The sequence below is a fragment of the Hakea prostrata genome, chromosome 2 (genome assembly GCF_041222555.1).
Source record: "Hakea prostrata isolate BN-2017 chromosome 2, UWA_Hpros_2, whole genome shotgun sequence".
Classification (NCBI taxonomy): Eukaryota; Viridiplantae; Streptophyta; class Magnoliopsida; order Proteales; family Proteaceae; genus Hakea; species Hakea prostrata.
Genome location: NC_142601.1, coordinates 17,963,200 through 17,987,656, shown reverse-complemented (window position 1 = coordinate 17,987,656; position 24,457 = coordinate 17,963,200). Strand labels below are relative to the sequence as shown.

The 24,457-nt window shown below is 39.8% G+C and overlaps 1 protein-coding gene across 2 annotated transcripts in view; it reads left to right on the top strand.

The window, feature by feature from the left end:
• Positions 1 to 252: 252 nt before the first annotated feature.
• The window catches only part of LOC149023931 (S-adenosyl-L-methionine-dependent methyltransferases superfamily protein), a 38,505-nt gene continuing 14,300 nt past the window's right edge, over positions 253 to 24,457 (top strand). Inside the window, exons 1-2 of one of the 2 annotated variants that reach the window (XM_089144367.1) lie at positions 378 to 469; positions 576 to 825. In XM_089144367.1, coding sequence (XP_089000493.1) covers positions 613 to 825 — 213 coding nt within the window. In that variant the 5' untranslated portion in view covers positions 378 to 469; positions 576 to 612. Of the gene's footprint in view, positions 826 to 24,457 lie in introns of both variants that reach the window. The other variant, XM_089144366.1, reaches the window with a different exon arrangement.

The following is a 24,457-nucleotide window of genomic DNA, read 5'->3' as shown; positions in this document are numbered from 1 at the left end:
AGTGGGGCCCACGGTGAAAACACTTTTTGAAAAAACACAAAAAAAAAAAAATTACATTTTACCCGTGGGCCCCACGTTTTGTGTGGTCAGGAACCCGTCGGGGAGCACTCTGTGCTACCCCGACGGGGTGAGGATCCAGATTCACAAAAAAGACCTTCAGATAATGGGTTTTGAAGAAATTTCTTATCTGCAAGAAGTGATAACAGCCACTAAAAACTTATCTTTACCCATCGCATAAAAGCCTCTCCATAATCTCATCGAATCAGATTCTCAATGCTCATCATTCAACCAAACCCCAAGGCATGGAAGCTATCAACTTCCACACAGGTTCAAACTTCCTCTTCTCACTTCGAAGTCCAGGTTCCTACAATAACTAGATTAGCTTCATCATCAAACACCCACCATGGGAAACAGAAAAATAAGGCATCATCAACAGGCAAAATCAGACGCCTTGTTCTTACACAAGAAGGTAGAACAAAACTTAACACCTTTGCAGACCGAGAATTTTATGCTTACCCACGTTTTGTAACTCATGTGGATGATGGATTCATAGCCACCTTAACTGAACTCTACAGAGAACGTCTGAAGCCTGGTTGGGTGATACTTGACCTAATGAGCTCCTGGGTCAGCCATTTACCTAAAGAGATTCAGTACAAGAAGGTGGTTGGACATGGTCTTAATGCCCAAGAACTCGCCAAGAACACCAAGTTGGATCATTTCTTCGTCAAGGATCTCAATATAGATCAAGAATTTGGGTTCCAGAGTTCTAGTTTCGATGCAGTGCTATGCACGGTCAGTGTGCAGTATCTGCAACAGCCTGAAAAGGTACGGCAGATTTCTTCTTAGTTATGATACTTTGCTTTATGATGGAACTAATAGACCTAATACTTACCCAAAAAAGAAGAAGGAACTATTAGACCTAATAGGAATTGTCATCTTGTAGATCACAGAAAGATCTCAAACTTTGTTGACGAGCAAAACGTAATCTAACAAAATTTTCAGAAAATATAGATCTTGTTAAGGATGTTTGTGGCAAAACCCTAGCGGTTGCCTCTTCTCAGGCATATGCAGCCAGCAAGAGTCATACTCTACTTGAAACACATCCACATGAGACATCAATGGATGACTTTGACCATGACTCTTGTAAAACCCTAGCCACTAACGAAGGAAAGGTATACCTAGCCAAGTCACTCTCTGGAGCATCAATGCTCAATCGTATAATTCTTCGGCAAACATCAAAACACAATAGAATGCGAAAACATAATCCTAGAATCTAGCTCCACCTTGGTTTTGGAGTGAATTTGCTTGGTTAGGCGTGAGACCTCTTATGTGATCTTCCCAAACTAGTGTTTAATCCCTTGACACGATATATAAGTGTTAGTAGACGTGTAGGAGCCTTTGCCCCGGTGCCATACCCAATTCTGCCTTGACAGCAATTGCCGGTCAATCAGCAATCGACCTGCCCGACTGACCTCCGCATTTCACCATTTCAGATTGGAACTGGAATCTTGGGGCTTTTGGTCTCAGACTCTCATGTGTGATTTCCCCTAATCCAGCTATCTCTATTCCTGTGTTTTTGACATGGTCACCATCATATTTGCTAGCTAGCATTCCATTCGTTTGCATGACTAATTAAATCATTCTTGATATGGAAGATTTCTACCCGACCGGGTCTGACTTGGATGGGGCTCCACATGCTAGTTAATCGGGAAAGATGCCGATCATCCATGACCAAAAGCGTAACATACGCCACATATATAGCAATCATCCTTGATATAAAAGGTCAACTCAACAGCTGATTGAATGGGAGCAGTGACAAGGAAGCATGATCCTAGGAGAAACAATAGCCCTTGTCGGGCTAACTTACCAAATACATAAAAGCTAATACTTACAATATAAAAGCAGAGACATACCCCTCCGGTAAGCAACCAATACACTCTGAGTGTAATCTTGTGTAGCTTTTGCACGAGACCTCACTCTGTTCATTATCTGACTTTGCCATCGGAGGCGGCTGCCCGGCACACAAGCCGGCCCGCATCTAACCTTTCTTGCAGAACTCATCGACCCGGATAAGAGAGGAGGCTCAGTCGGATCCAGAAGCATAATTGATCTGCATCAGTTTGGCGCCGTCTGTGGGAACGACAAAATCTTCAAGTCATGCCAAGACGAGGAGGAAATAATGGACTTTCCCGAATAGAAAATGTTGGCAGGAATCAGATTCCCGAAGATCAAACACATCAAGACGATGGAGTCCACTTAACCAGAGTGGAACAGGATCCTCCCAAGGGGAACCTGATCATTGAAAATCCAAACGGGCAATGCACATCCCGAGGCCCTCAGGGGTATGCTATGGCAGCAGATATGGACGAACTCCGCAAGGGAATGATCAAGATGCAAAGGGTGTGGCGGGGCTTGGTCCATCAAGTTAGAGTTGAGCAAGGACCAAGGCGTAACACTCAAATGGGAAGGCTACTGAGAGCCTTCCAAAATGCAAGAAGATCCCGGCCAAGAGGGAGGATCTTGAAAAGAAGACCTGGACGAAGGTCGAGGTCCAGTCATGCTGGTCCCGACCATCGTCAAAGAAGCTGTCGGGAAGAAATTGAGCACCAAGGGGAAAGTCATCCTCAATCAACCCTATCGAGGGTCTCAGTTGCTCGAACTCAATCCAGAAAAGAAAACAGCGCTGAATCAGGCAGGAATGGAGTTAGGCAAAATCGCCTTTGGAAGAGGATGGTAGAGGTCAAGCGCAAATTGGAGGATCGGGATCGCGACAAGGATTTGGACGTGGTTGATCAAGAACCATTCTCAGATGAGATCATGAATTTACTTCTTCCTCAGAATTTCATTATGCCTACCATTACTCCATTCGAAGGAAAAACGAACCCGAAGGAGCATATCAGTTATTTCAAGTCAAGAATGACTGTTCTAGTTCAGGAAGATGAGGTACTCTGCAGAACGTTCCCTGCCTCGTTGAAGGGCCAGGCCATTAAGTGGTTTAGTGGTCTTCAACCCGGATCCATCCATAATTTCAGGGAACTTGCCAGAAAATTCGTACCCCGGTTTAGAAGTGCGATCGGAAGCAAGAAGACGTCTAATAGCTTATTCTCTATAAGGCAAGGGCAGAATGAATCCATTTGGGATTTCCCGAAACGTTTCGATGAAGTAACCATTGAGATCAAGAATTTTGATGATCGGGTGGTGTACAACGCACTTTGGAGTGGCATTACACACCAAGAACTTTTGGAAGTCTGAACTTTTGGAAGTCTTACTAACAGATAAGCCCAAAACATACGAGACATTGTTACGTAAGTGCCAAAAACAAGCCAGTGTTTATGAAGCCAGTGTCTTTAAGGCAATAATTTGAATCGGTCAATCCTGATCATCTTACACCTTTTTTCAGGTAATGATTTGAATCGAGTCAATCCCATTCATCTTGCGCCTTCCATAAGGACTTGCACCTTTTTTAAGGTAATAATTTGAATCGGGTCAATCCCATTCATCTTGCGCCTTCCATAAGGACTTACACCTTTTTTAAGGTAACACCTTTTTTAAGGTAATAACTTGAATCGAGTCAATCCCATTCATCTTGCGCCTTCCATAAGGACTTACACCTTTTTTAAGGTAACACCTTTTTTAAGGTAATAATTTGAATCGGGTCAATCCCATTCATCTTGTGCCTTCCATAAGGACTTGCACCTTTTTTAAGGTAATACCTTTTTTTAAGGTAATAATTTGAATCGGGTCAATCCCATTCATCTTGCGCCTTCCATAAGGACTTGCACCTTTTTTAAGGTAACACCTTTTTTTAAGGTAATAATTTGAATCGGGTCAATTCCATTCATCTTGCGCCTTTCATAAGGACTTGCACCTTTTTTAAGGCAACACCTTTTTTAAGGTAATCATTTGAATCGGGTCAATCCCATTCATCTTGCGCCTTCCATAAGGACTTGCACCTTTTTTAAGGTTATAATTAGAATCGGGTCAATCCCATTCATCTTGCGCATTCCATAAGGACTTGCACCTTTTTTAAGGTAATAATTTGAATCGGGTCAATCCCATTCATCTTGCGCCTTCCATAAGGACTTACACCTTTTTTAAGGTAATAATTTGAATCGGGTCAATCCCATTCATCTTGCACCTTTCATAAGGACTTGCACCTTTTTTAATCTTCCTTGCTATCCCGCACAATGTAAACAACGTCCGGGATAGGGGGCTTATGATACGGAGATTTCTACCCGACCGGGTCTGACTCGGATGGGGCTCCACATGCTAGTTAATCGGGAAAGATGCTGATCATCCATGACCAAAAGCGTAACATACGCCACATATATAGCAATCATCCTTGATATAGAAGGTCAACTCAGCAGCTGATTGAATGGGACCAATGACAAGGAAGCATGATCCTAGGAGAAAAAATAGCCCTTGTCGGGCTAACTTACCAAATACATAAAAGGTAACACTTACAATATAAAAGCAGAGACATACCCCTCCGGTAAGCAGCCAATACTCTCTGAGTATAATCTTGTGTAGCTTTTGCACGAGACCTCACTCTGTTCATTATTTGACTTTGCCATCGGAGGTGGCTTCCCAGCACACAAGCCGGCCCGCATCTGACCTTTCTTGCAGGACTCATCAACCCGGATAAGAGAGGAGGCTCAGTCGGATCCAGAAGCATAATTAATCCGCATCAATTCTTATTAGCAATTACGCCATAAACATTAAGTAGGACCAAGCCTATAACTCTGTCCTATTGCCTTCCTCTGAATGAGGGGTGTTAAATGAGTGTATATAAAGATAGGTTTAAGATCATATACCTTAGAGATCTTGAATGCAATGGATCTAGACATAGGAGGTTCCTCTTTACATTCTCATCCTTTACGTTTTGGTTTCTTTAATCGGCCTTCTCATAGGTTATTTCCACTCATCCAAATCGGCGAACCATAGTGATGGAGATTCAAGATACATCTTTCTTAAGAGAAGTCACAAAGAGGAGCAATGGAGAGTATTCAAATTTTACAATCATATGTTTCGTATTCCATCCCTCTATTTCTAATATTCGTTCCATCAACCCAAACTTAATTAGAGTTTCACCTAGACTCAACTAAGAGAGGGAAAGTAATATTAGAGTCATGCTTGCACTCAACCAAACAGACAAGTAGACATCTAGGAACATGCAATTGCCTTGTTGCCTCCTTGGGCGTAAAGTGTAGTGGGGCCCACCACTACGATTAACAAGGTGGCAAAAGTATACAAATAAATGCTCTCATCAACTCGAATCCTTTCAATGCGGAAATGAAACTTTCGACCTAAAGAGATGTATCTAGGGCAAAGTGCGATATCAAGTCTCCATTTGACCAATATAGCACATCACTCAGAATTATCTTATCTTACCCTAGACAATTCAACTATACTTAGTTTCACACTCTCGATCCTTCATAATGAGGAGTGTAAGCAATCCTCATATGATGTACTCATGACTTTGTCCATATGACAAGCGTCTGGGCAATGAATCATATCACTTTAGGGTATAGAATGAAAAGTTTTCCCAAAGCCCTCATGCTATTGGGATTATCCCCAATTGCATTCCCAGTCTTGCCATGTGAGACTGCATCATCCTTGATCCTAAGGAATAAGCTAAAGTAGCATCATGGGTGTCCTCTTCATGGCACAGTCTAAGCTGAAGGGTACAAGTAGGATTAACAAAATGTGATCCTAGTGGCTCACACAATGACGAAGTTAGGATCCATTCGGTCACTCTCATCAATGGTAGGCTTCAGCACATGCAACAAACATGCATTCGATGGTGTAACTCCCATTGAAATGGGCATGCCACAAAAAAAAAAAAAAAAAAAGAAGAAGAAGAAGAAGAAGAAAAAGAAGAGGAAAAAAGAAAAAAAGAAAAATATCATATGAATCTTGGTCAAATCGCTACCTAAAACCTGATTCTTTTACGATCAATCGCTTAATGACCAACTATAAAAGATTCAGACTCACTTATAACACACGCAACATAGAAATGTGATGGTTCTATGTTCGACCATTGAGGTCTCATCTTAGTCCCAACTAAGGCACCTCGTATTAGTTTGAAAACTCCCTAAAGCCTTACAAATCCATAGTCTTGTCTTGCTATCTATCCACAAGGGCCAAGACTAATTACCCGTATGAGTGGGTTAATTCAATAGCTGGTGACATCTTTATAAAATATACTAACTCAATTATCATAAACCTGCGTCATATATGCATATAATAAGAAGTGATTTCATTATGTCCAAAAGGTGACGTTATATGAAAAAAAAAAAGAAACACCATTCACGTCTTCTAAGACCCACACTCCTAACATGTGACAGGAATACATCCCTTGATATAGGCTTAGTCATGGGTCAGCCACCATGTTGGATGTGGAGATGTGCTTTAAGATAAATTATCCCTTTGCAATCATATCCTGAACAAAGTGGTAGCAGATCGTTATGTGTTTGGCTTTTCCATTGAACTTAGCATCCTTGGAAAAAGCCAAAGTTAATGTACTATCAATATATAGTAGCCCCACATCATTTGCATGTGAGAAAAGGCTGAGACTTCTCAAGAATCTTCTAAGCCAGAGTACCTCTTGAACAGTTGTTGAGCACGCAACACTCAGCTTCCATTATGGACAAAGCAATGCAAGTTTGCTTCTTATTGCTCCATGTCACAGCTCCACCTCTAAGGACAAAAACATAACTTGAGGTTAGACTTTCGTTCATCCTGGTCACCACCCCAATCAGCATTGCTATAACCTCTCAACCTTAGATATGAACCACTAAAGGTGACCTTGAGATCTGTCGTCCCATGAAGGTAATGAAAAATCTTTCTTACTACCTACCAATAGGTAGGTCATGGGTTACTTTGTTAACAACTGACCATCACAACACCATGGCAGATATTAGACTACCAACGGTAGAAGCATAGGGCAATCTTGACATTTGATTTCTCTCTTCTTCATTCTTAGGGCATTTATCTAGGCTTAATCTACATGGTTTGTCCATTGGTGTGTCAATGGGCTTACAGTTTTGCATGTGAAATCGTTCAAGGACTTTATCGAAGTAAGTTTATTGAGACAAACCAAGAAAATTCTTTAAGTGATTTCTCATTATCTTGATGCCTAACACAAAGTTGGCTTCACCCATGTACCTTCATCTCAAATGTGGAGGACAACCACTCTTTAGTGGCGACAATCATGTCAATTTCATTCCTTGCTAAAAGGATATCATCAACATACAAAGAGAGAACTAATAATCCTTTATTGGATCGCTTTATATACACACAATGGTCTTCTTCAATCACCTCAAAGCCATTCGAAGTTACAACGTGGTGAAATCTAAAATACCATTGCCTAGACGCTTGTTTGAGGCCATATATGGAGCATTTAAGGCAAAAAACTTTGTTCTCATGTCCCTTGACCTGAAAACCTACTGGTTGATCCAGTTCTTCATAGTGAAATGTTGTTTTAATGTCCATTTGAAAGAGTTCTAGATCTGATCTTGCCACAATGGACAATATGAGGTGAATGGATGCTATCCTCACAATAGGGGAGTATGTCTCATCATCATCCACATACTCTCTTTAGTTGTACAAATCATGACTTATATTTGTCAATTGATCCATCGGTCTTATGCTTAACCTTAAGAACCCATTTGTTCCCAATAGTTTTGCAATTAGGTGGATGATCAACTAACTCCCAGACTTAGTTCTTTTCCATATAACTCAACTCATCTTCTATAGTAGCCAACCAATTGTCATTAGCATGTTGTTGGTGCAGAATTTGCTGGAGATCTTGAACTGCGGTCTTAGCCCCAAACCAAATCAGATCTGGATCAATCTGGCTTGCTTAATCCTCAATCAGTCTCTCGTTCCTGAAAGATAGAACACCAGTGAGAAACGGAGCCGATCGTCTTGATCGGTGTCGCGTCTTCGACAGTCTAATCAGAATGATGAAGTCGATTCTTCAGAGCTCGTAGGAGCTTCTGAGTTTCTGAGGTGTTCTAATGGAGTAAAAATCAAAAAGTACCAGTGTTCAGGTTGATCTGAGAGACTTACCTCGACAAACTCATCATTCCTTCTTATATAGATTTCCCGCCTGATCTGCTTTTAACTGTGACCATCGGATCATAGTATAGAATTGGATGGCCATGATTAGGCCTTCTTCTCAGCTCCTAAGCGGACTCATAGATTGCTTTATTTAATCGACATAAACCAATCGTATTAGATTTAGACCGGAGTGAACCACCATGAACCAAGGTTGGGGTATTTTATTCATTAAACGAGACCCCAAGCCTACTGATTAGGTTGAACTTATATGAGACTCTGGTCAGGAGGTTTGAATCTTTCTTTCAAGTAATTCCTTAATATTGTGCTCGTCATGATCTTGTAGATTTCATTAGAATTGTTCAACCAGAATAAAGATTTTCTCCATATTTTTCTCTTTAAATGTCGACTCTTGATATCCCCTGTTAGACTTTTAAATCCTTCCTCCACGTGGCAGAACTTTTCTTGATCAACGCCCTGTAACTTTCCCAAAATTTTACGATTTTCAAAACTGTAGCCTCAAACTTCCAAGTCATCATCAACTCGAGCGTTGATCCACGATTCATCTCTTATTTAAGAATATAAAACTGTAATTTTCTCGGAAGTCGAACCATCCTTCGTAATCATAAGATTACTATGCTCAACCCCCAAATCATCTTGAAGATCAGCCAAAATCTTTATTTGTCAGACCTTTTTGTTCTTTCTTAAATATAACTTTTTGTCTTCTTTGACGTTATCCTCCCTTGCGCCGTTTGATCATAAATTTCTCTTTTTCCAACGTACGGTTATCATATCTCTCCCAACTCCTTTTATATCATCCATGTGTCCAACTGCAATGCTTTCTAAATCCACCGATTGATTCCACGCGTCGATTACAAATAGTTATAGCCGCTGATCTCGAAACATCGTATATTTCCCTCCACTTTTTCAAGAAACCTCATCTGCCTTACTTCGCCCTTGTATTTATTCATCCACTGTTATTTACTCTCACTCATAATCCGTCTGTGTCCTTTAAAAACAAGATATATTCATCCACCATTTCCATTGCTCTTCCTGCTTTCACTTACATCCTTCAAATCTTTACTCTTATCTTTTCTTTTTTGCCATGGATTCTTCAATTAATCCTTCAACACCCAATACTTCCGAGCAACCTGGATACTCTTCCAAATCTGATCAAACAGAGAAACCCTAAGTACTTTCTCTTCTGATCAGGTTCCCTTGGATTGGAAATTCGTTCTTTATGCCCATGATGAAGTTATTGTTCCTTACATACCTGTAAATATGTCTAAAGAGAAGAAAGATCCAAGATATGCTAGTCCGGAGTGGTATTCGACTAAGATGAAAAAATCTCACTTGTCTTCTTACTTGGAAGACTATCACTTTCCCTCTAACGCTAAGGTATGGGTTCCTGAATCTTCTGAACGTCCATACGATGCTGAACCTGGAGTTATTGTTGTTTACCTTGACCATCTTGAGTCTGGGTTTAGTGTTCCTTTGGTTCCCATAGTTCAGTCCCTGCTTGACAACTACCATGTTTGTCCCTGTCAACTTACTTCAAACAGTTGGAGATTGGTTTACTGCTTTTTTGCTTTCATTCATAAAATGGGGCATCTTCCTTCTGGTAGAACTCTTCGAAATTATTATACTCTGAAAGTTTCCCTCGAGCGTGGTTATATCCACTTCAGAAGAACATGCATTGCGAGTGAGTTGGGCCAAGAAACCTGAATTTTTACTGATTCCTCCATCCCTCCTGACAACAAACAATGGCGAGAAAAGTATTTTTTTTATGTGCCATTCCCAGTCCAAACTATCGTTCTCGATGGTGTCTGGCACTCTTGAGTTCTCTTCTTCCCTTGAATAAGCGTCTTGAACTTAATGAATATGACCAAGAGACTTGGGATTTAATTCCCACTGGAAAACCAATCGATGCGGCCGATTTGAAAACTGATGCAAGTCTTGCCAACCATGGTCGTTTCAGAAGAAAAGAAATCTGAAAAGAACCATGAATCCAAGCCAAGGAAGCCAGTGAAGAAAAGAAAGCATTCCGTCCCTCGTCCTTCTAATGACCAGGATGTTAAGAAATCCTCCAAGAAGAAAGCCAAGGGCTCCAAAAAAGATGTTGCTGAGGAGACAATTCCATCTGATCAGTAGGAGGTGGATCAGATAGAAAGGAATGAAAATGATGATAATTCTGATATTTGGTTTGTCAAAGTTGTCCCTAGTGAAACTCCGATTCAAAGAACAAGGATTTTGAGAAGTAGACTTCGCTCCATGGGTCCTTCTTCTGGTCAAGAGTTGCCTACTACCAGAAAAGGCAAGAGAAAAAGATCCTCTATTTCTCCCCCTATTGAAATATCTCCTGAGAAAATACCCACTGAAAAACAAAGCTCTGTAGAAAAAGTTGTTGAAGAACTTGTTGAAAAAATTGCTGAAGAAACCATTGATTCTGGTTGGAAATGAGGCTTTCACGCCCCTATGTCATCTCATCTTCCCCATGATATTACTGCTACCCTCTCAGAAAAAACAGTTGAAGCCAAAAATCAAGGTGAGGAATTTTCTAGTTACTTTCTTGATCAGCTGAAGAAAATAGCTGAAGAAATTGTTACACGTGCCGCAGGTAATATTATTGATCAGATAGCTGATCAATTGTTTGATGAGAATAGTTCAGTTCCCCCTCATAAAGATGAATTTGAAGAGAATATCCCCATGGATGTTCCTGATAATGATACAGTACTTGCTGATCATCCACCTGCTACAAATTCATTTTACCTGTCCCTGTTCTTGAAAATGTTATTCCAGATATCAATGTTGTGCCCGCTAAAGAGAATGTTCCAAATGATCCTGAGAATGATGTTTTAAATGCTGCTCCCCTGTTTTAGTTATGCCAATTGATCCTCCCAATGGTCCTGAGGACCAGGTAAATTTTGAGGCTGAAGTTGTTGACATACAAGTTGCTTCTAATGATGTCGTTGTTGATGTTAACCCCCATGAAGTAATTGAGGCCACTAATCCTCATCCAATTGGTCCTGAGCAATTAGATGATGTCCAGAGTGTTGCTGATTCAAGGGATCACTTTAACCCTGTTTGGAATTTGAAGGAGAACCATACGGCTAGCTGGAACTAGGAAGTTGCAAGTGAATGGGGAACAAAAGGCAAAATTCCTGGTGATAAAAGAGAGGCAGCTAGTATGACTGATCCTGATCTTTACTCACATGCTTGGGGGTAAGAAATGAATTTCCATTTCTTTTATTGAAATTGATCGATCGATTGATTTTTTTTTTTTTTAGTCTTTATCACTTTGCCTGCAGATGTTTTGGTGCTGCCTTCAACGCTTTCTCTGAAGTTTTGGAAAGAGAAAAAGTTCTTTCTTAGGAAAATAATAGTCTGATCAAGAAAAGCTTTGAATTGATTGATGAGGTACAAGAACTCATAAAAAGTTTGAAATCCTCAAAAAGAAAATTAGAGGCTGCGCAGTTCACAGAAATGGAACTATGTTTTGAGATAAATGATTTAAAGAGTGATTTTCAAATCTATTCTGACCCATGCAATGATTTGCAGGAAGAAGTATCACTTTTAAGGGCTTCTGTTTTAAATCATAAGGATGAACTTCTGCAAATTGAAATGTTGAAGAATGACGCTCTTGAAAGGGCTAGACTTGCAACATCTGAGAGAGATGAACTCAGAGATAAATTAGCAAATGCCTTTGTTTGGTCTAAAGGTTTTGAGAAAGAAAGAAATGAGCTTCTGGAAAAATTTCGAAAGATTGATAAGCTAAACTCGGATTTGAAGCAAGAAAATGAGTGTCTTCAAAAAGCCTTGGATTCAGTTTCAAAGGAAAAATCTGATTTGGAATGTCAGAAAAACAATTTGGGATTGAGCCTGCGTGAGACTTCTTTGGAGAAGGACAATCTCAGAGTCTCTTTAGATTTGGTTTCTAAAGAGAAGGAAAATTTAAATGTTATTTTGGATGAGAGTCTCAAGGACAAAACTTCTATGCTTGAAGATATTCAGTTAGAAAGGAATATTTTTGAATTAGAAAAGAAAAGAATTCAAAATTAACATCAAGTTGTTCTAAGTACAGTTACCTCTGCAATTGAAGAGGCAAGAGATAATCCAGCTTTTCTTGGATTCTGCAAAAATATGGTGAAGGCTTGCTCTGATCAAATCTTCTCTTGAAATTCTTAAAATTTGTCCTGATGTTGACTTCAAGTTGCTCTCTCCTGAGTTTCTTCCTTCCAGAAAATTGTTTGACCTCAGGAACTTAAAATATCCTGATTCTAAGATCTCTTCAGAAGATGTTGAATATGAGAACAAAGATGTAAATTCTAAAGAAGAGGAAACTGCCAGTTCTGGTAATGATGAATGTTCCAATGATGATGAGGAGCCTTTTCCAGAAGATGACAAAAATCCTGCTCCTGACAACAATCCTCCTGTTGATCCAGATACTTGGAGAAAAAATGTTTTCCTTTGTTTTTGACATACCCCTTTTTTTTTGTAAACCTTTTGATGTCTTGGCTCTAGCTCTGTTGATCTTTCTGATCCTCTTTTTCTTTGATCAATATAATTTCCCTTTCTTTTCTTTTTTGCTCCTTTATAAGATAATCCCTTTCTGACTGTTGATTTGCTTTGTGAAGTATGAAGTTCTCATCCAATTTTAACTAGAATTTATAATTTTCAATCTTCGTGAAATAAGGAAAACGGCTGATGAGAACCTTAACAGCTGATCAACAGTCTTTAGAGAAAACGGTGACAAGAGCCTTAATAGCTGATTAGAAACTCTCTTTCCTTAGACAATAGTTGAAGAAAGTCTTAGGGCCTGTTTGGTTACATGAGTCTGGAGATTTCAAATATCTAGAGATTTGAAATCTATAGATTTCAAATCTATGGAGTTATAATTTATAAAATTAGATGTTTGGTTGTGGAATGAAATCTGTGGATTCATCCTAAAAACTTATTTGATTGACGTGATTTTTGAGAATGTGTAAATGTAAAGCTTTTTTGAAATCTCTGGATTTCACCCCTTACCCATAAATCTATAGATTCAAGTTTTTGGTGTAAAAAGGTGAATCTCTAGATTTCATGAATCTAGAGACTTTTACAACCAAACGGGTATAATTCTCAGATTCATGAATCCAGAGATTTGAAATCTCTGGATTCATGTAACCAAACAGGCCCTTAGCAACTTTGATTAGAATCTTCAATATAATCTGTCTTGTAAGAAATCTTCTTGATCAGCTTCTGAAAATGTGATTAGACCTCGGAAGGCTGGCTACTTGAGCCTGACTTACGGAAAGTCGGGACCACCCTCGGAAGGAATGATTCGTGATCAGCTTCGGAAAGCATGACCAGGCCTCGGAAGGCTGGCTACTTGAGCCTGACTTACAGAAAGTCGGGACCACCCTCAAAAGGATTGATCCGTGATCAGCTTCGAAAAGCATGACCAGGCCTCGGAAGGCTGGCTACTTGAGCCTGACTTATAAAAAGTTGGGACCACCCTCGGAAGGAATGATCCGTGATCAGCTTTGGAAAGCATGACCATGCCTCGGAGGGGTCTTTTATGCAGTTGAAGAAGAATCTTTAAGTGATAATGGTTCATAGAGACAACCCTTCAAAAACATCAGGAAATTCTGCTCCCTTTCTATTGATAATACTTTTTGAGGTGAATTACATTCCACAGTTGCCTCAAACAGTTTCCATGTATATCTTTGAGCCAATATGTGTTTGTAATTACAACCTTTGTCACTACATATGGTCCCTCCTAGTTTGTGGAAAGCTTTCCCCAATTTCTCGGGTCTGATGTTGATTTTTTCCTCAAAACCAAGTCTCCAACCTTAAAAGATTTGGGCCTGACACGAACATTATAATATGCTGTTGCCCTCCTCTGGTACTCTATATTTCGATACAGAGCCTTTTCTCTAACCTCGTCCAAACACTCTAAATTCACTCTCAATCCTTCTTCATTGGTTGCTGGATCAAACTTTTTTTATCTTTCTGACCCAACCATCACCTCTACTGGAGCCAAGGCCTCTGATCCGTAAGCCAACTTTAAAGGTGTCTCCCCTGTAGGTGTTCTAACTATAGTTCTGTATGCCCATAACACATGAGTAATTCGTCTACCCAAAAATTGTTTGCTTCAGCCAATCTTCTTTTGATTCCTTGCAAGAGAGTTCTGTTAGTTATCTCAATCTTCCCATTGCAATGAGGATAAGCCACAAAGGAATTTTTATATTCAATGTGATAGTCTGTGCATAATTCCTTGAACCTTTCATTATCAAACTGAGTGCCATGGTCTATCAACAAGACCTTAGGTAGACCATATCTAAAAATGATCTTATTTCTGAAAAACTTCTTCATTTGATTCATCGTTGTTATGGCCAAAGCTTCTGCCTCCACCCATTTTGTAAAATAATCAATTGCAGCTACCACAAATTTTCTTCCTCCAGATGCAATAGGAAATGGACCAAGTAAATCCATCCCCCACATTGCAAATGGAATGGGATTGAGAATTGAAGTCAACTGTTCTGCAGGTTGCTTATGAATCGGAGTATGGATTTGGCACTGATGGCATTTTCTTGCATATTCAATTGCTTCAGATTGCATCTATGGGCAATAGAATCCTTGTCTCAAGATTTTATAGGCTGAAGCTCTTCCACCTAGATGACTCCCACAGATCCCTTCATGGACCTCTGCTAAGGCATATTGTGCGTCGGACGGTCCCAAACATTTCAAAAGTGGCCCATAAATTGTTCTTTTGTACAACAGTTCATTCTTTAGAATAAACTTTGCAGCTCTTCTTTTCAACGTTCTGGCCTTTTCTTTATCTTCAGGGAAAACACCCTCTTTAAGATATCGTATAATAGGATCCATCCAAGACACTTCCATATCAATTTCCATTATTTTTGGCTCCGAATATGCTAGGATGTCCAACTCTTCAATATACACAACCTTGGCCAGAGAAGTAAATTTTGCCGATGCTAACTTTGCCAGAGAATCTGCCATTGTGTTTTAATTTCTGGGTATCCTCATAATTGAGAATTGTTGAAACTAGCCTTTACATTCCAGCGCCTTCTTAAGATAACTGATCATTCTATCATCTTTTGCCCCATATACTCCTATAATCTGCTCCTGATCCTTGAGAATGACTTGATCCGTCCACATGAAGAATCCACCCAGCAGATACCTCACTAAAGTTCCCCTAATCTTCCAATAGTGAAACACTTTCAGCAATAAAGTCAGCCATGACTTGTGCCTTTATCGCATTTCTGGGTTTATAGTCTATATCATGTTCTGTTAATTCTACTGCCCATGAGACCATTCTCCCGGCAAGGTCAAGTTTATGCAATATTTTCTTTAAAGGCCAGTTAGTAAGAAAACAATAATTGGATGAGCCTGAAAAATAGGGCCTGAGTTTTCTTGCCGCTATCATCAAAGCTAAAGCTCGTTTCTCAAATTTGGGGTATCTAGATTCTGCATCTAACAATGTATGACTTACAAAGTAGATAGAATTTTTAATAGTACCTTCTTCCCGAATTAATACTGCACTTACTGCTGCCTTCAAAGAAGATAAGTATATCTGCAAAGCTTCTCCCGATATTGGCCGAGATAAGACTGGTGGACTAGTCAGCCTTCTTTTTAATTCTTCAAATGAATTTTGACAGTCCTCTGACCATCTGAATTCATTGAGTGCATTCAAGTTTTTCAACGCCTTGAAAAAAGGTGCACACTTATCTCTAGATCTGGATATAAATATGCTCAATGCTGCAACTTTCCTTGTCAAACTTTGAATTTCCTTCATATTGCTGGGTGGCAACATATCCAGAATGGCCTTAATTTTTTTCTGGATTTGCCTCAATACCCCTCTGTGTGACCATATAACCCAAGAATTTCCCAGATGAAACTCCAAACACGAACTTCTCAGGGTTAAGTCTCATTCCATTTCTTCTGAGTACTTCAAAGCATTCCTTCAGATCAGTGACATGATCAAACCTGAATTGACTCTTTACTAGAAGATCATCAACATAAACTTCCATATTCCTCCCGATCTGATCAGCGAACAACTTATTCATTTCTCTTTGATATGTTGCCCCAGCATTCTTCAATCCAAAAGGCATAACCTTGTAACAGTAGCTTTCACGATTTGTCATAAATGTCGTGTGAGGTTGGTCTTCTTTCTTCATAAGGATCTGATTATGGCCAGAATAGGCATCCATAAAACTTAACATTTGCTGACCTGATGTGGCATCAATCAAATGATCAATCCACAGCAAAGGATAACAATCCTTGGGACAAGCCTTGTTCAAATCAGTATAATCCACACACATTCTCCACTTGCCATTATGCTTTTTCACTATTACAACATTTGTCAACCACTTGGGACATTCAATCTGCTCAATAAATTTTGATTTTATGAGCTTTTCCACTTCAACCTTGATTGCATCATGATTTTTTGATGAAAAATTCATCCTTCTCTGTTTTACAGGTTTAGCAGTACTGTCTATCCAGAGAAGTGCTCCGCAACTTCCCTGTTCAAGCCTGGCATGTCTTGTGCTGAACAAGCAAAGACATCCGCATTTATTCAAAGAAATTCTTTCAACAAGACTTTATCCTGATTGGTCTGATCAGCCCCAATCATGGTCCCCTTATCTTGTGACTTGGAATCTTTCAAGAAAGTGGTATAGCTCGCCTTGAAGTTTTCTTGATTAGATCTGCATTCTCCAATGCCTTCTTCAGTTGGAAATTTCATTTTCAGATGCCTTGTTGAAACCACAACTCCAATAGAATTTAAGTTTGGCCTTCCCATAATTATGTTATACGCCAATAAATTCTTTATCAACAAAAATTTAGTAACAATAGTTACTGTTTGTGAATGTGTTCCCAACGTTATTGTCAACTCCACAGTCCCTTCCACCGAAGTAGACTCTCCAGAAAACCCAAATAACCTTGTTCCACAAGGTTTTATCTTCACAGCATCCATCTTCAACTGTTGAAAGGCTTCATAAGACATAATGTCTACAGAAGACCCTGTATCAATTAAAACTCTGTGAATGTCTCTGTTTTTCACCTCAATGACAACAACGATGGCATCATCATGTGGCTCTTGAATTCCATCCATCTCCTCCTCTGTGAAGACTATTTCCTTCATCTTCTTAATTCCTTTAGGAATAACATGAGATTAGACAGTATTGACATACCTGGCATGAGCCTTGGACTTTGAAATTGAGTTTAAATCCAAACTCCCCAAAATGATCATGACAGGAGATTGTTTCTATTGAACCCTTTGATTTTCCTAATCCTTGGCATTTTCATTTGGAGAATTAGACTAAAAGTCTCTTTTCGCCTGGTCCTCCATTTCTCCTTTGGACATATCGATCTAGCCGCCCCTAATTGATTAACCGCTCAATCTCATTCTTCAGAATCCTGCAATCATCTGTATCATGACCATGATCTCTATGATATCTGCAATATCTGTTAGGATTTCGATTTCTGCTTTTCCTATCATCGGTGCTGGCCATTTCACAAATCCCTGATGTTGGATTCGTATAAGAATTTCTGATCTTTTGGTATTAAGAGAGTATAATTCTCTGGGAATGGCCTAAGAATATCCCTTCTAATTTGATGATCAGGACCATTCCTCGGGTAATTTCTACTATTTCTTCGATCTCTCTGATCAGATCGCATAGCTCCATCTTCCTTCTTTCTGCTCCCATCACCATTAGTCTCCTTCATAGCTTGTAGAATATCTTTCATGTTAGCATACTGGTTACATCGTGTTGTCAATTCTGCAATGTTGGCCTGTTTGTTCATAATAAAAAATTCTAGCAAATGATCATCTGTCAAACCTCTGAACATAGGCATCATAAGCCACCGTTTCATTCAGGTCCTTTATCTGAATCGATTCTTGATTGAATCTCTTCATATAACTTTGAACTGATTCCCCTGACTTCTGGCGAATTGCAGCCAAGTTATCCACTGTTTTGCTACTTTTAATGCTGCTCTGAAATCTTGATAGAAATATCTTTGTCAGGTCTCTGAAACTTCCAATTGAATCTGATAGCAAACTGAAAAACCAGGTCGTTGCCGGACCTTTCGATGATGATGGAAAGGATCGACACTTAAAAACATCAGAGTTGCCCGCCAACATCATAACAAAGTTGAACTGAGCTAGGTGTTCTAACGGATTTGAGCTTCCATCATTCATTGTAAACACCGGAAGTTTGAAGTTATGCGGCAATGGTGCTGACATAATGTCTTTGGAAAATGGATTTTGATTCATTGCCTCTTCCACCTTTTCTCCACTATCCTTGTTCGTCAATCGTTAAATTTGATCGTTCAGGATATGAAACCTTTTACTGATTTCAGATCCATGAACTTCAGATATATTGTCTTTTGATTTCCCTCTTTCTTTCTTATCTCTCTGATTCCCGAGAGTTTTACTCTTCCTACTTTGAATTTGACTTAAACGATCATCCTTAGATGATCCTTGATCTTCCAACTCCAGAGGAATGTAGTTTGGATCTGCACTTTCTCCTGATCCTTCTCTAAGAATTGATCTCCTCTGGCCTTCTCTCGACCCTTGCATCCGGGAATTTGGTACAGAAACCGCCTCAACTCAAGGAAGAGTGCGAGATCTTCCAGCAGGAGAGACCATAACTCCTCCTTCTGGTTGAACTCCAACTTGTTTGTTGAACGATCTGATCAGATTTTGTGTTTCAAGGATTTGAAGCTGCATATTTTCAAATCGAGCAGTGATTTGACTTGGATTTAGCTCTAATTGAGAAGCAACAAGCGTGTCTACAAGCTGTTTCTCCTGTCTTTCAGAAATTTCAGTAAGATGAGGTGAATGATCCTCCACCATTCTCTGCTTCAGTCGAGTCTGCATTCTTGGAATTTGCGGTGTTGGAACTATTTCTCTTGTCTTTCTCTTCGGATTGATCCTCCTCGGCTCCCTCTGACTAGCTTCCGCCATTTCAACCGGTAATGTCTCCTCTCGCTCAAGAGATTGAGCCATGACCTCTGTTCTGAATTTGTTAAAGCTTTTTCCCACAGACGGCGCCAAATGTTGGTGCAGAATTTGCCGGAGATCTTGAACCGCGGTCTTAGCACCAAACCAACTCAGATCTGGATCGATCTGGCTTGCTTAATCCTTAATTAGTCTCTCGTTCCTGAAAGATAGAACACCAGTGAGAAACGGAGCCGATCATCTTGATCGGCGTCGAGTCTCCGACGGTCTAATCAGAATGATGAAGACGATTCTTCAGAGCTCGTAGGAGCTTCTGAGTTTCTGAGGTGTTCTAATGCAGTAAAAATCAGAAAGTATCAGTGTTCAGGTTGATTTGTGAGACTTACCTCAACAAACTCATCATTCCTTCTTATATAGATTTCCCGCCTGATCTGCTTTTAACTGTGACCGTTGGATCATAGTATAGAATTGGATGGCCATGATTAGGCCTTCTTCTCAGCTCCTAAGCGGACTCATAGATTGCTTTATTTAATCGACTTAAACCGGTCGTATTAGATTTAGACCGGAGTGAACCACCATGAACCAAGGTTGGGGTATTTTATTCATAACAAATGTGATGATAGTACTTCCTTTTGGGATGCCGGCTCCTCCTCATTAGCTAGGGTCCACAAAAGGGCATCCCCTTCAATCTCAAATCAATGACGGGGAATGTGTCCTCTTATGCTTCTCTGCACTTTGAGATCATAGTGGTTTATGAGTGTGTGCCCACTAAGTACACTCCCACTAGGTTCACAGTCTACAGGTGTGCTCCCACTTGCTGCACTATTATCAATATCATCTCCACCCTTGCCAAGAGGATTTGATATGTTGTGATCCTCCTCCGTCTCATAAAGGTCAAGATCTCTATACGCATCAAATAAAATAGGGTAATCTATTTCTAGAAATTCAACATCACGTGACTCAGTCTTAGTCATACCTCCACTAGGTTGTTCACCATACATAACATATCCCTTAGAGCTATCAAAATACCTAATAAAGATGAATTTATTAGTTCTAGGTCCTAATTTCCCAAACTTTATGGGAAGGGGTGTGCAAATACCCAATGTAACCCCATGGTCGTAAATGTCATAGAACAGGCTTCACACATTTCCATAGTTCATAGGGTGTGGATGGTATTGACTGAGATGGTTCTCTATTTAGGATATCGGCTACAGTATCATGTGCATCCCCTAAGAAACTAATTGAGAGGTTGGCTTGCACCATCATGGACCTAACCATGTCCAGTAGAGTTATATTCCTTCTCTTCTATACCATTTTATTGTAGTGTTAGGAATAGTCAACTATCTCATAGTTCCTTTTTCTTCACACAATTCTCTAAGTGTTCAAACAAATATTCACATCCATAGCCAGTTTGCAAAATTTTTAGATTTTTGCCTAATTGATTCTCAACTTTTGTCACAAAGTTTGAAGCAATCTAATGCTTCATGACGGGAGTGGCCAAATAAACATAACTATACAACGAATACTCATCTATGAAAGTGAGAAAATAGGAGGCTCCATGTCTATCCTTCACATTCATGGGTCCACAGATGTCAGAATGAACTAACTCTAATGGTTGAGTTGATCTTGGTGCTTTTCCAAATGGCTTCTGATGAGCCTTTCGAGCTTGACAAGGCACACATATGGGCAGCTCTACTTTAGTGAGTGAGGCCTTCACATTCATGGGTCCACAGATGTCAGAATGAACTAACTCTAATGGTTGAGTTGATCTTGTTGCATTTCCAAAAGGCTTCCGATGAGCCTTTCCAGCTTGACAAGGCACACATATGGGCAGCTCTACTTTAGCGAGTGAGCCTGAAAGGCTTACTCTAGCTAACCATGACATCCTGTCCCTCCCAATGCGGCCTAACTTAGCATGCCATATTACAGGTTCTATATTACTATTAATCATTAAAGAAGAAGAATTAGAGATTAACATAATCAAATCCAATTTGAAAAATCCATTGTCAAGAGTGCAGTGGCTCCATATGGCCTCATCAAATAACAAATCCACAGTATTGTTGGAAAAAGTGAAAGAATATCCACAACTTAAATAGTGTTGAAACTAAAGCTAAATTATGCATCATGTCTAGTGCATAGAGTACATCATGGATAATCAACGTGTGGCCCATTCATAAGCTAAGTTGGACTACTCCAATGCCTGGAACTTCAATATTGGTGTCGTTTTTCATGTAGAACCTATGCATATCCAATGACACTTTGCAATAATTTAAGAAACTGCCCCTTTAACGTGTGACGCTTGTGGTTGCTTCTGTATCAACAATCAAATATGACTGTGTTAAGGCAACCATAACATGCATACTCACAAAGGTACAAGGAAAAGATAAAAATGGTACCTTCTTTGGCTTAGTGCAATCACGAGCAAAGTGTCCTTTCTTTTGGCAATGATAGCACATGACTTTGGACATGTCTTTCTTACCTCCACACTTTCCACATTTCTATTTGACCATTCCTCCCCTAGGTGCCAAGCTCCTGACGCCCTCCTGATTCCCTCTTTCAAGTCTTTTACGCTTGAGCCATTTGCCCTTATGTGTACTTTTTTTTAGAAACAAGAGCAGTGGTACAAGTCATCTCTAAGCGCTCTGCTTCCATCTTAAGGTGTTGAGCTAGATCAACATATGTCTTAATGCTCCCAAGGTGAGTAAGGACTTGTTTCATTGGTATCCAAGAATTAGGCAAGGTCTTTATCAAGGCCTAGATCTGTTGCTCATCAGAAAGGTCATGTCCAACATCTTTCAATTTTCAAACCATTTCCTTGACAATTCTTATGTGCTTAGATATTTTATGCTTGAGGTCCATACGGTACAACTCAAACTTAAGGATCATACCTAGTAGTCTGGTTGTGGATGTACCACCAAAAGCACGCTTCAGCTCATCCCACATAGACTTCGCTGTGGGGAAACCCTCATATTCCTCTTGTAAGTCATCTTGCATGGCACTTAGCCTGAAAAACTATGAACTTCGATCTTTCTTAACCCAAGCATTATATAGATCCTTATCTCTATGAGACTCGGCAGTCTCTCTTCCTGGGAAGGATAGGTCGGTTTAGACATTTTCATGGTAAGATGCTCTAAGCAATTTTGGTCATTCATGCAGTACTGGACTTTTCTTTATCATTTCTCATAGTTTTCATGATCAAGAAGTTTTTCACCCATGAGTAGGTCAGCGATCACATTTTTAGAGGCTATCTAGACTACATCCAAAATGCGAAAAGACATGGTGAAAAATATAGTATTTTTTCACCACTTATTGGAACTCTATCAAATTTAATTATCATTAACCATATTATTGTATCAATCATCTCACATTGTTCAATTTCAAACCCCAGTAATTATGTATTAAGAATAATTAATTTAAATTATTCAAATAAATATAAATACTGGAGGAATGGACATCTCAAATCACATAATTGCGCCAAACATACAAGTACACATGGTTCTCACCACGAAATAACCCAAAATTTGTACTTCAGATGATACATGAAATCAGTATAAGATTGTGATGCATAGCATAGTGGCAACCCATTACATGGCTTGCAAAAAAAAATTAAAATTACAATCATTTAATCATATCTCAAAGAATCATACTATAACACTATTGGGGTGTACCACTCTCAAATATCAATTCTAGCGCACATACATAAAATGTGTCATTATATTAGCACCAAACAAGTTCTCATCCAAGAATAAATAAATAAAGAAACCTCTATGGTCTAATTGGAAGAGATCAATTCTGCGTCCATCAAATGGAGCGAATCAAAGATCTAAACCGCCCAGGAGGGTACAATTGCCAATTAAAAAAAATTGCATATTCATGACAATTGATCAAATAAGGCTGCGTTTGTTTGCAAAGGTGGGGTGGGAAAAAAGGGGTGGGAAAAATAAACATGTGGGTCCCATGTGTAGTGGAGTAAGAGAGAAGGAAAGGAAAGGAAAGGGTTTTGTGGAAAAGTGATAGGGTGGGTCCCACTTTTTACTTTTCCCAACTTTCCCACAAAGTCCTACCAAATATGTGGGGTTTTAAAATGGCATGGGGTGGGAAAGTTGGGCTGCCACATTAGCAGACAAGTTTCCTTGATTCAAGGAAACTTGTCTCCCACTTTCCCACCCCAAGCAACCAAACAATCTACCATTTTGGGATTTAAAGGAAAAGTAAAAAATATACACTGTTTTCAAGAATTTTCCCACCCCTTTTTTCCCACCCCACCTTTATTCCAACAAACAAACGCAGCCTAAAGAAAAGAATTGCACAAATCAATAATGTACAAATCAAATTTTATGGAATCATGTAAATGGATTCAACCAAAATCAAACACTCTCTTTTCTTTTGTTTCTAAATAAACAAATAACAAGTTCATAAAAACTTCACAACCATGCCAATATTAACCTGTGAAATAAAATAAAAATTAAGTTTGACAGTCACCAACTGATATGGAAAAAATATCGTTGAACCGGACCCCGGTCGGAGATGAACCGACCGATTCAAACTCTAATCAACCGGGTTCAGAGATAGCGTATTCAGGAAGAAACAACGGCTATCAGTAGATATGCAAGAGTCCGAGATTCTTGGGACGTATAATGGGTCAAAGCGACGGTTATCAACTCTCGCGGAATGGAAGATCGTGCCAGCTTGAATAACGGCCACGATCATAGCATCAAGATCATGCGATCAGAAGAAGTTATCCATTACCCCACCAACGGGTCTATTCGTTTGGATCCGACGGTCATCAGAAGAAGGCACGTATGAATTCAACGAGTGGGATTCAAAGGTAAATTCTATATAAGACATCACCTACGTACAAAGAAGGTATCTGAATCGTATTCCCAATTATCGTATTCTTACTTTCGCTTTGCATCTAGTCAGAGCCTTTGTGATCAGCTCATCAACTGACTTAGCCATCGGAGGTGGACTCCCGACCCCCATGGTCGGGCCACATCTAACGATTGTTTTGTAGGTCATCCTTACATGATCTAAGGGCTGAGCAGATTTTGGACACATCATTTGGCGCCGTCTGTGGGAAACGCTTCAGAAAGTCATGGTTACCAGATTAGCAGTAGCGGCTCAGCGAGATGCTGACGTACAACTTCCTGAAGGGAATAATCCAGAAGATATCCCTGAAGGAAGCCGAGGTCGGAAGTACGAGAAGATGGAAGACAAAGGGGTAATTATCAATTACACCCTCAGAATCCTCTCCAGCAGCAGTTGGATCAAATGCAACTCCAATTCTTGGAGATGAATCAGATGCTTCGCACAATGGCCAGGCACATGGTGGCTCCACAGGCTCCTGACCGTAAGGGGGCCAAAAGGCGTGCAGGCGAAGCGAAAACACTTATATCGGTGCTGCGAGGGCATTCTCCACATGGAGACAGGCAACCG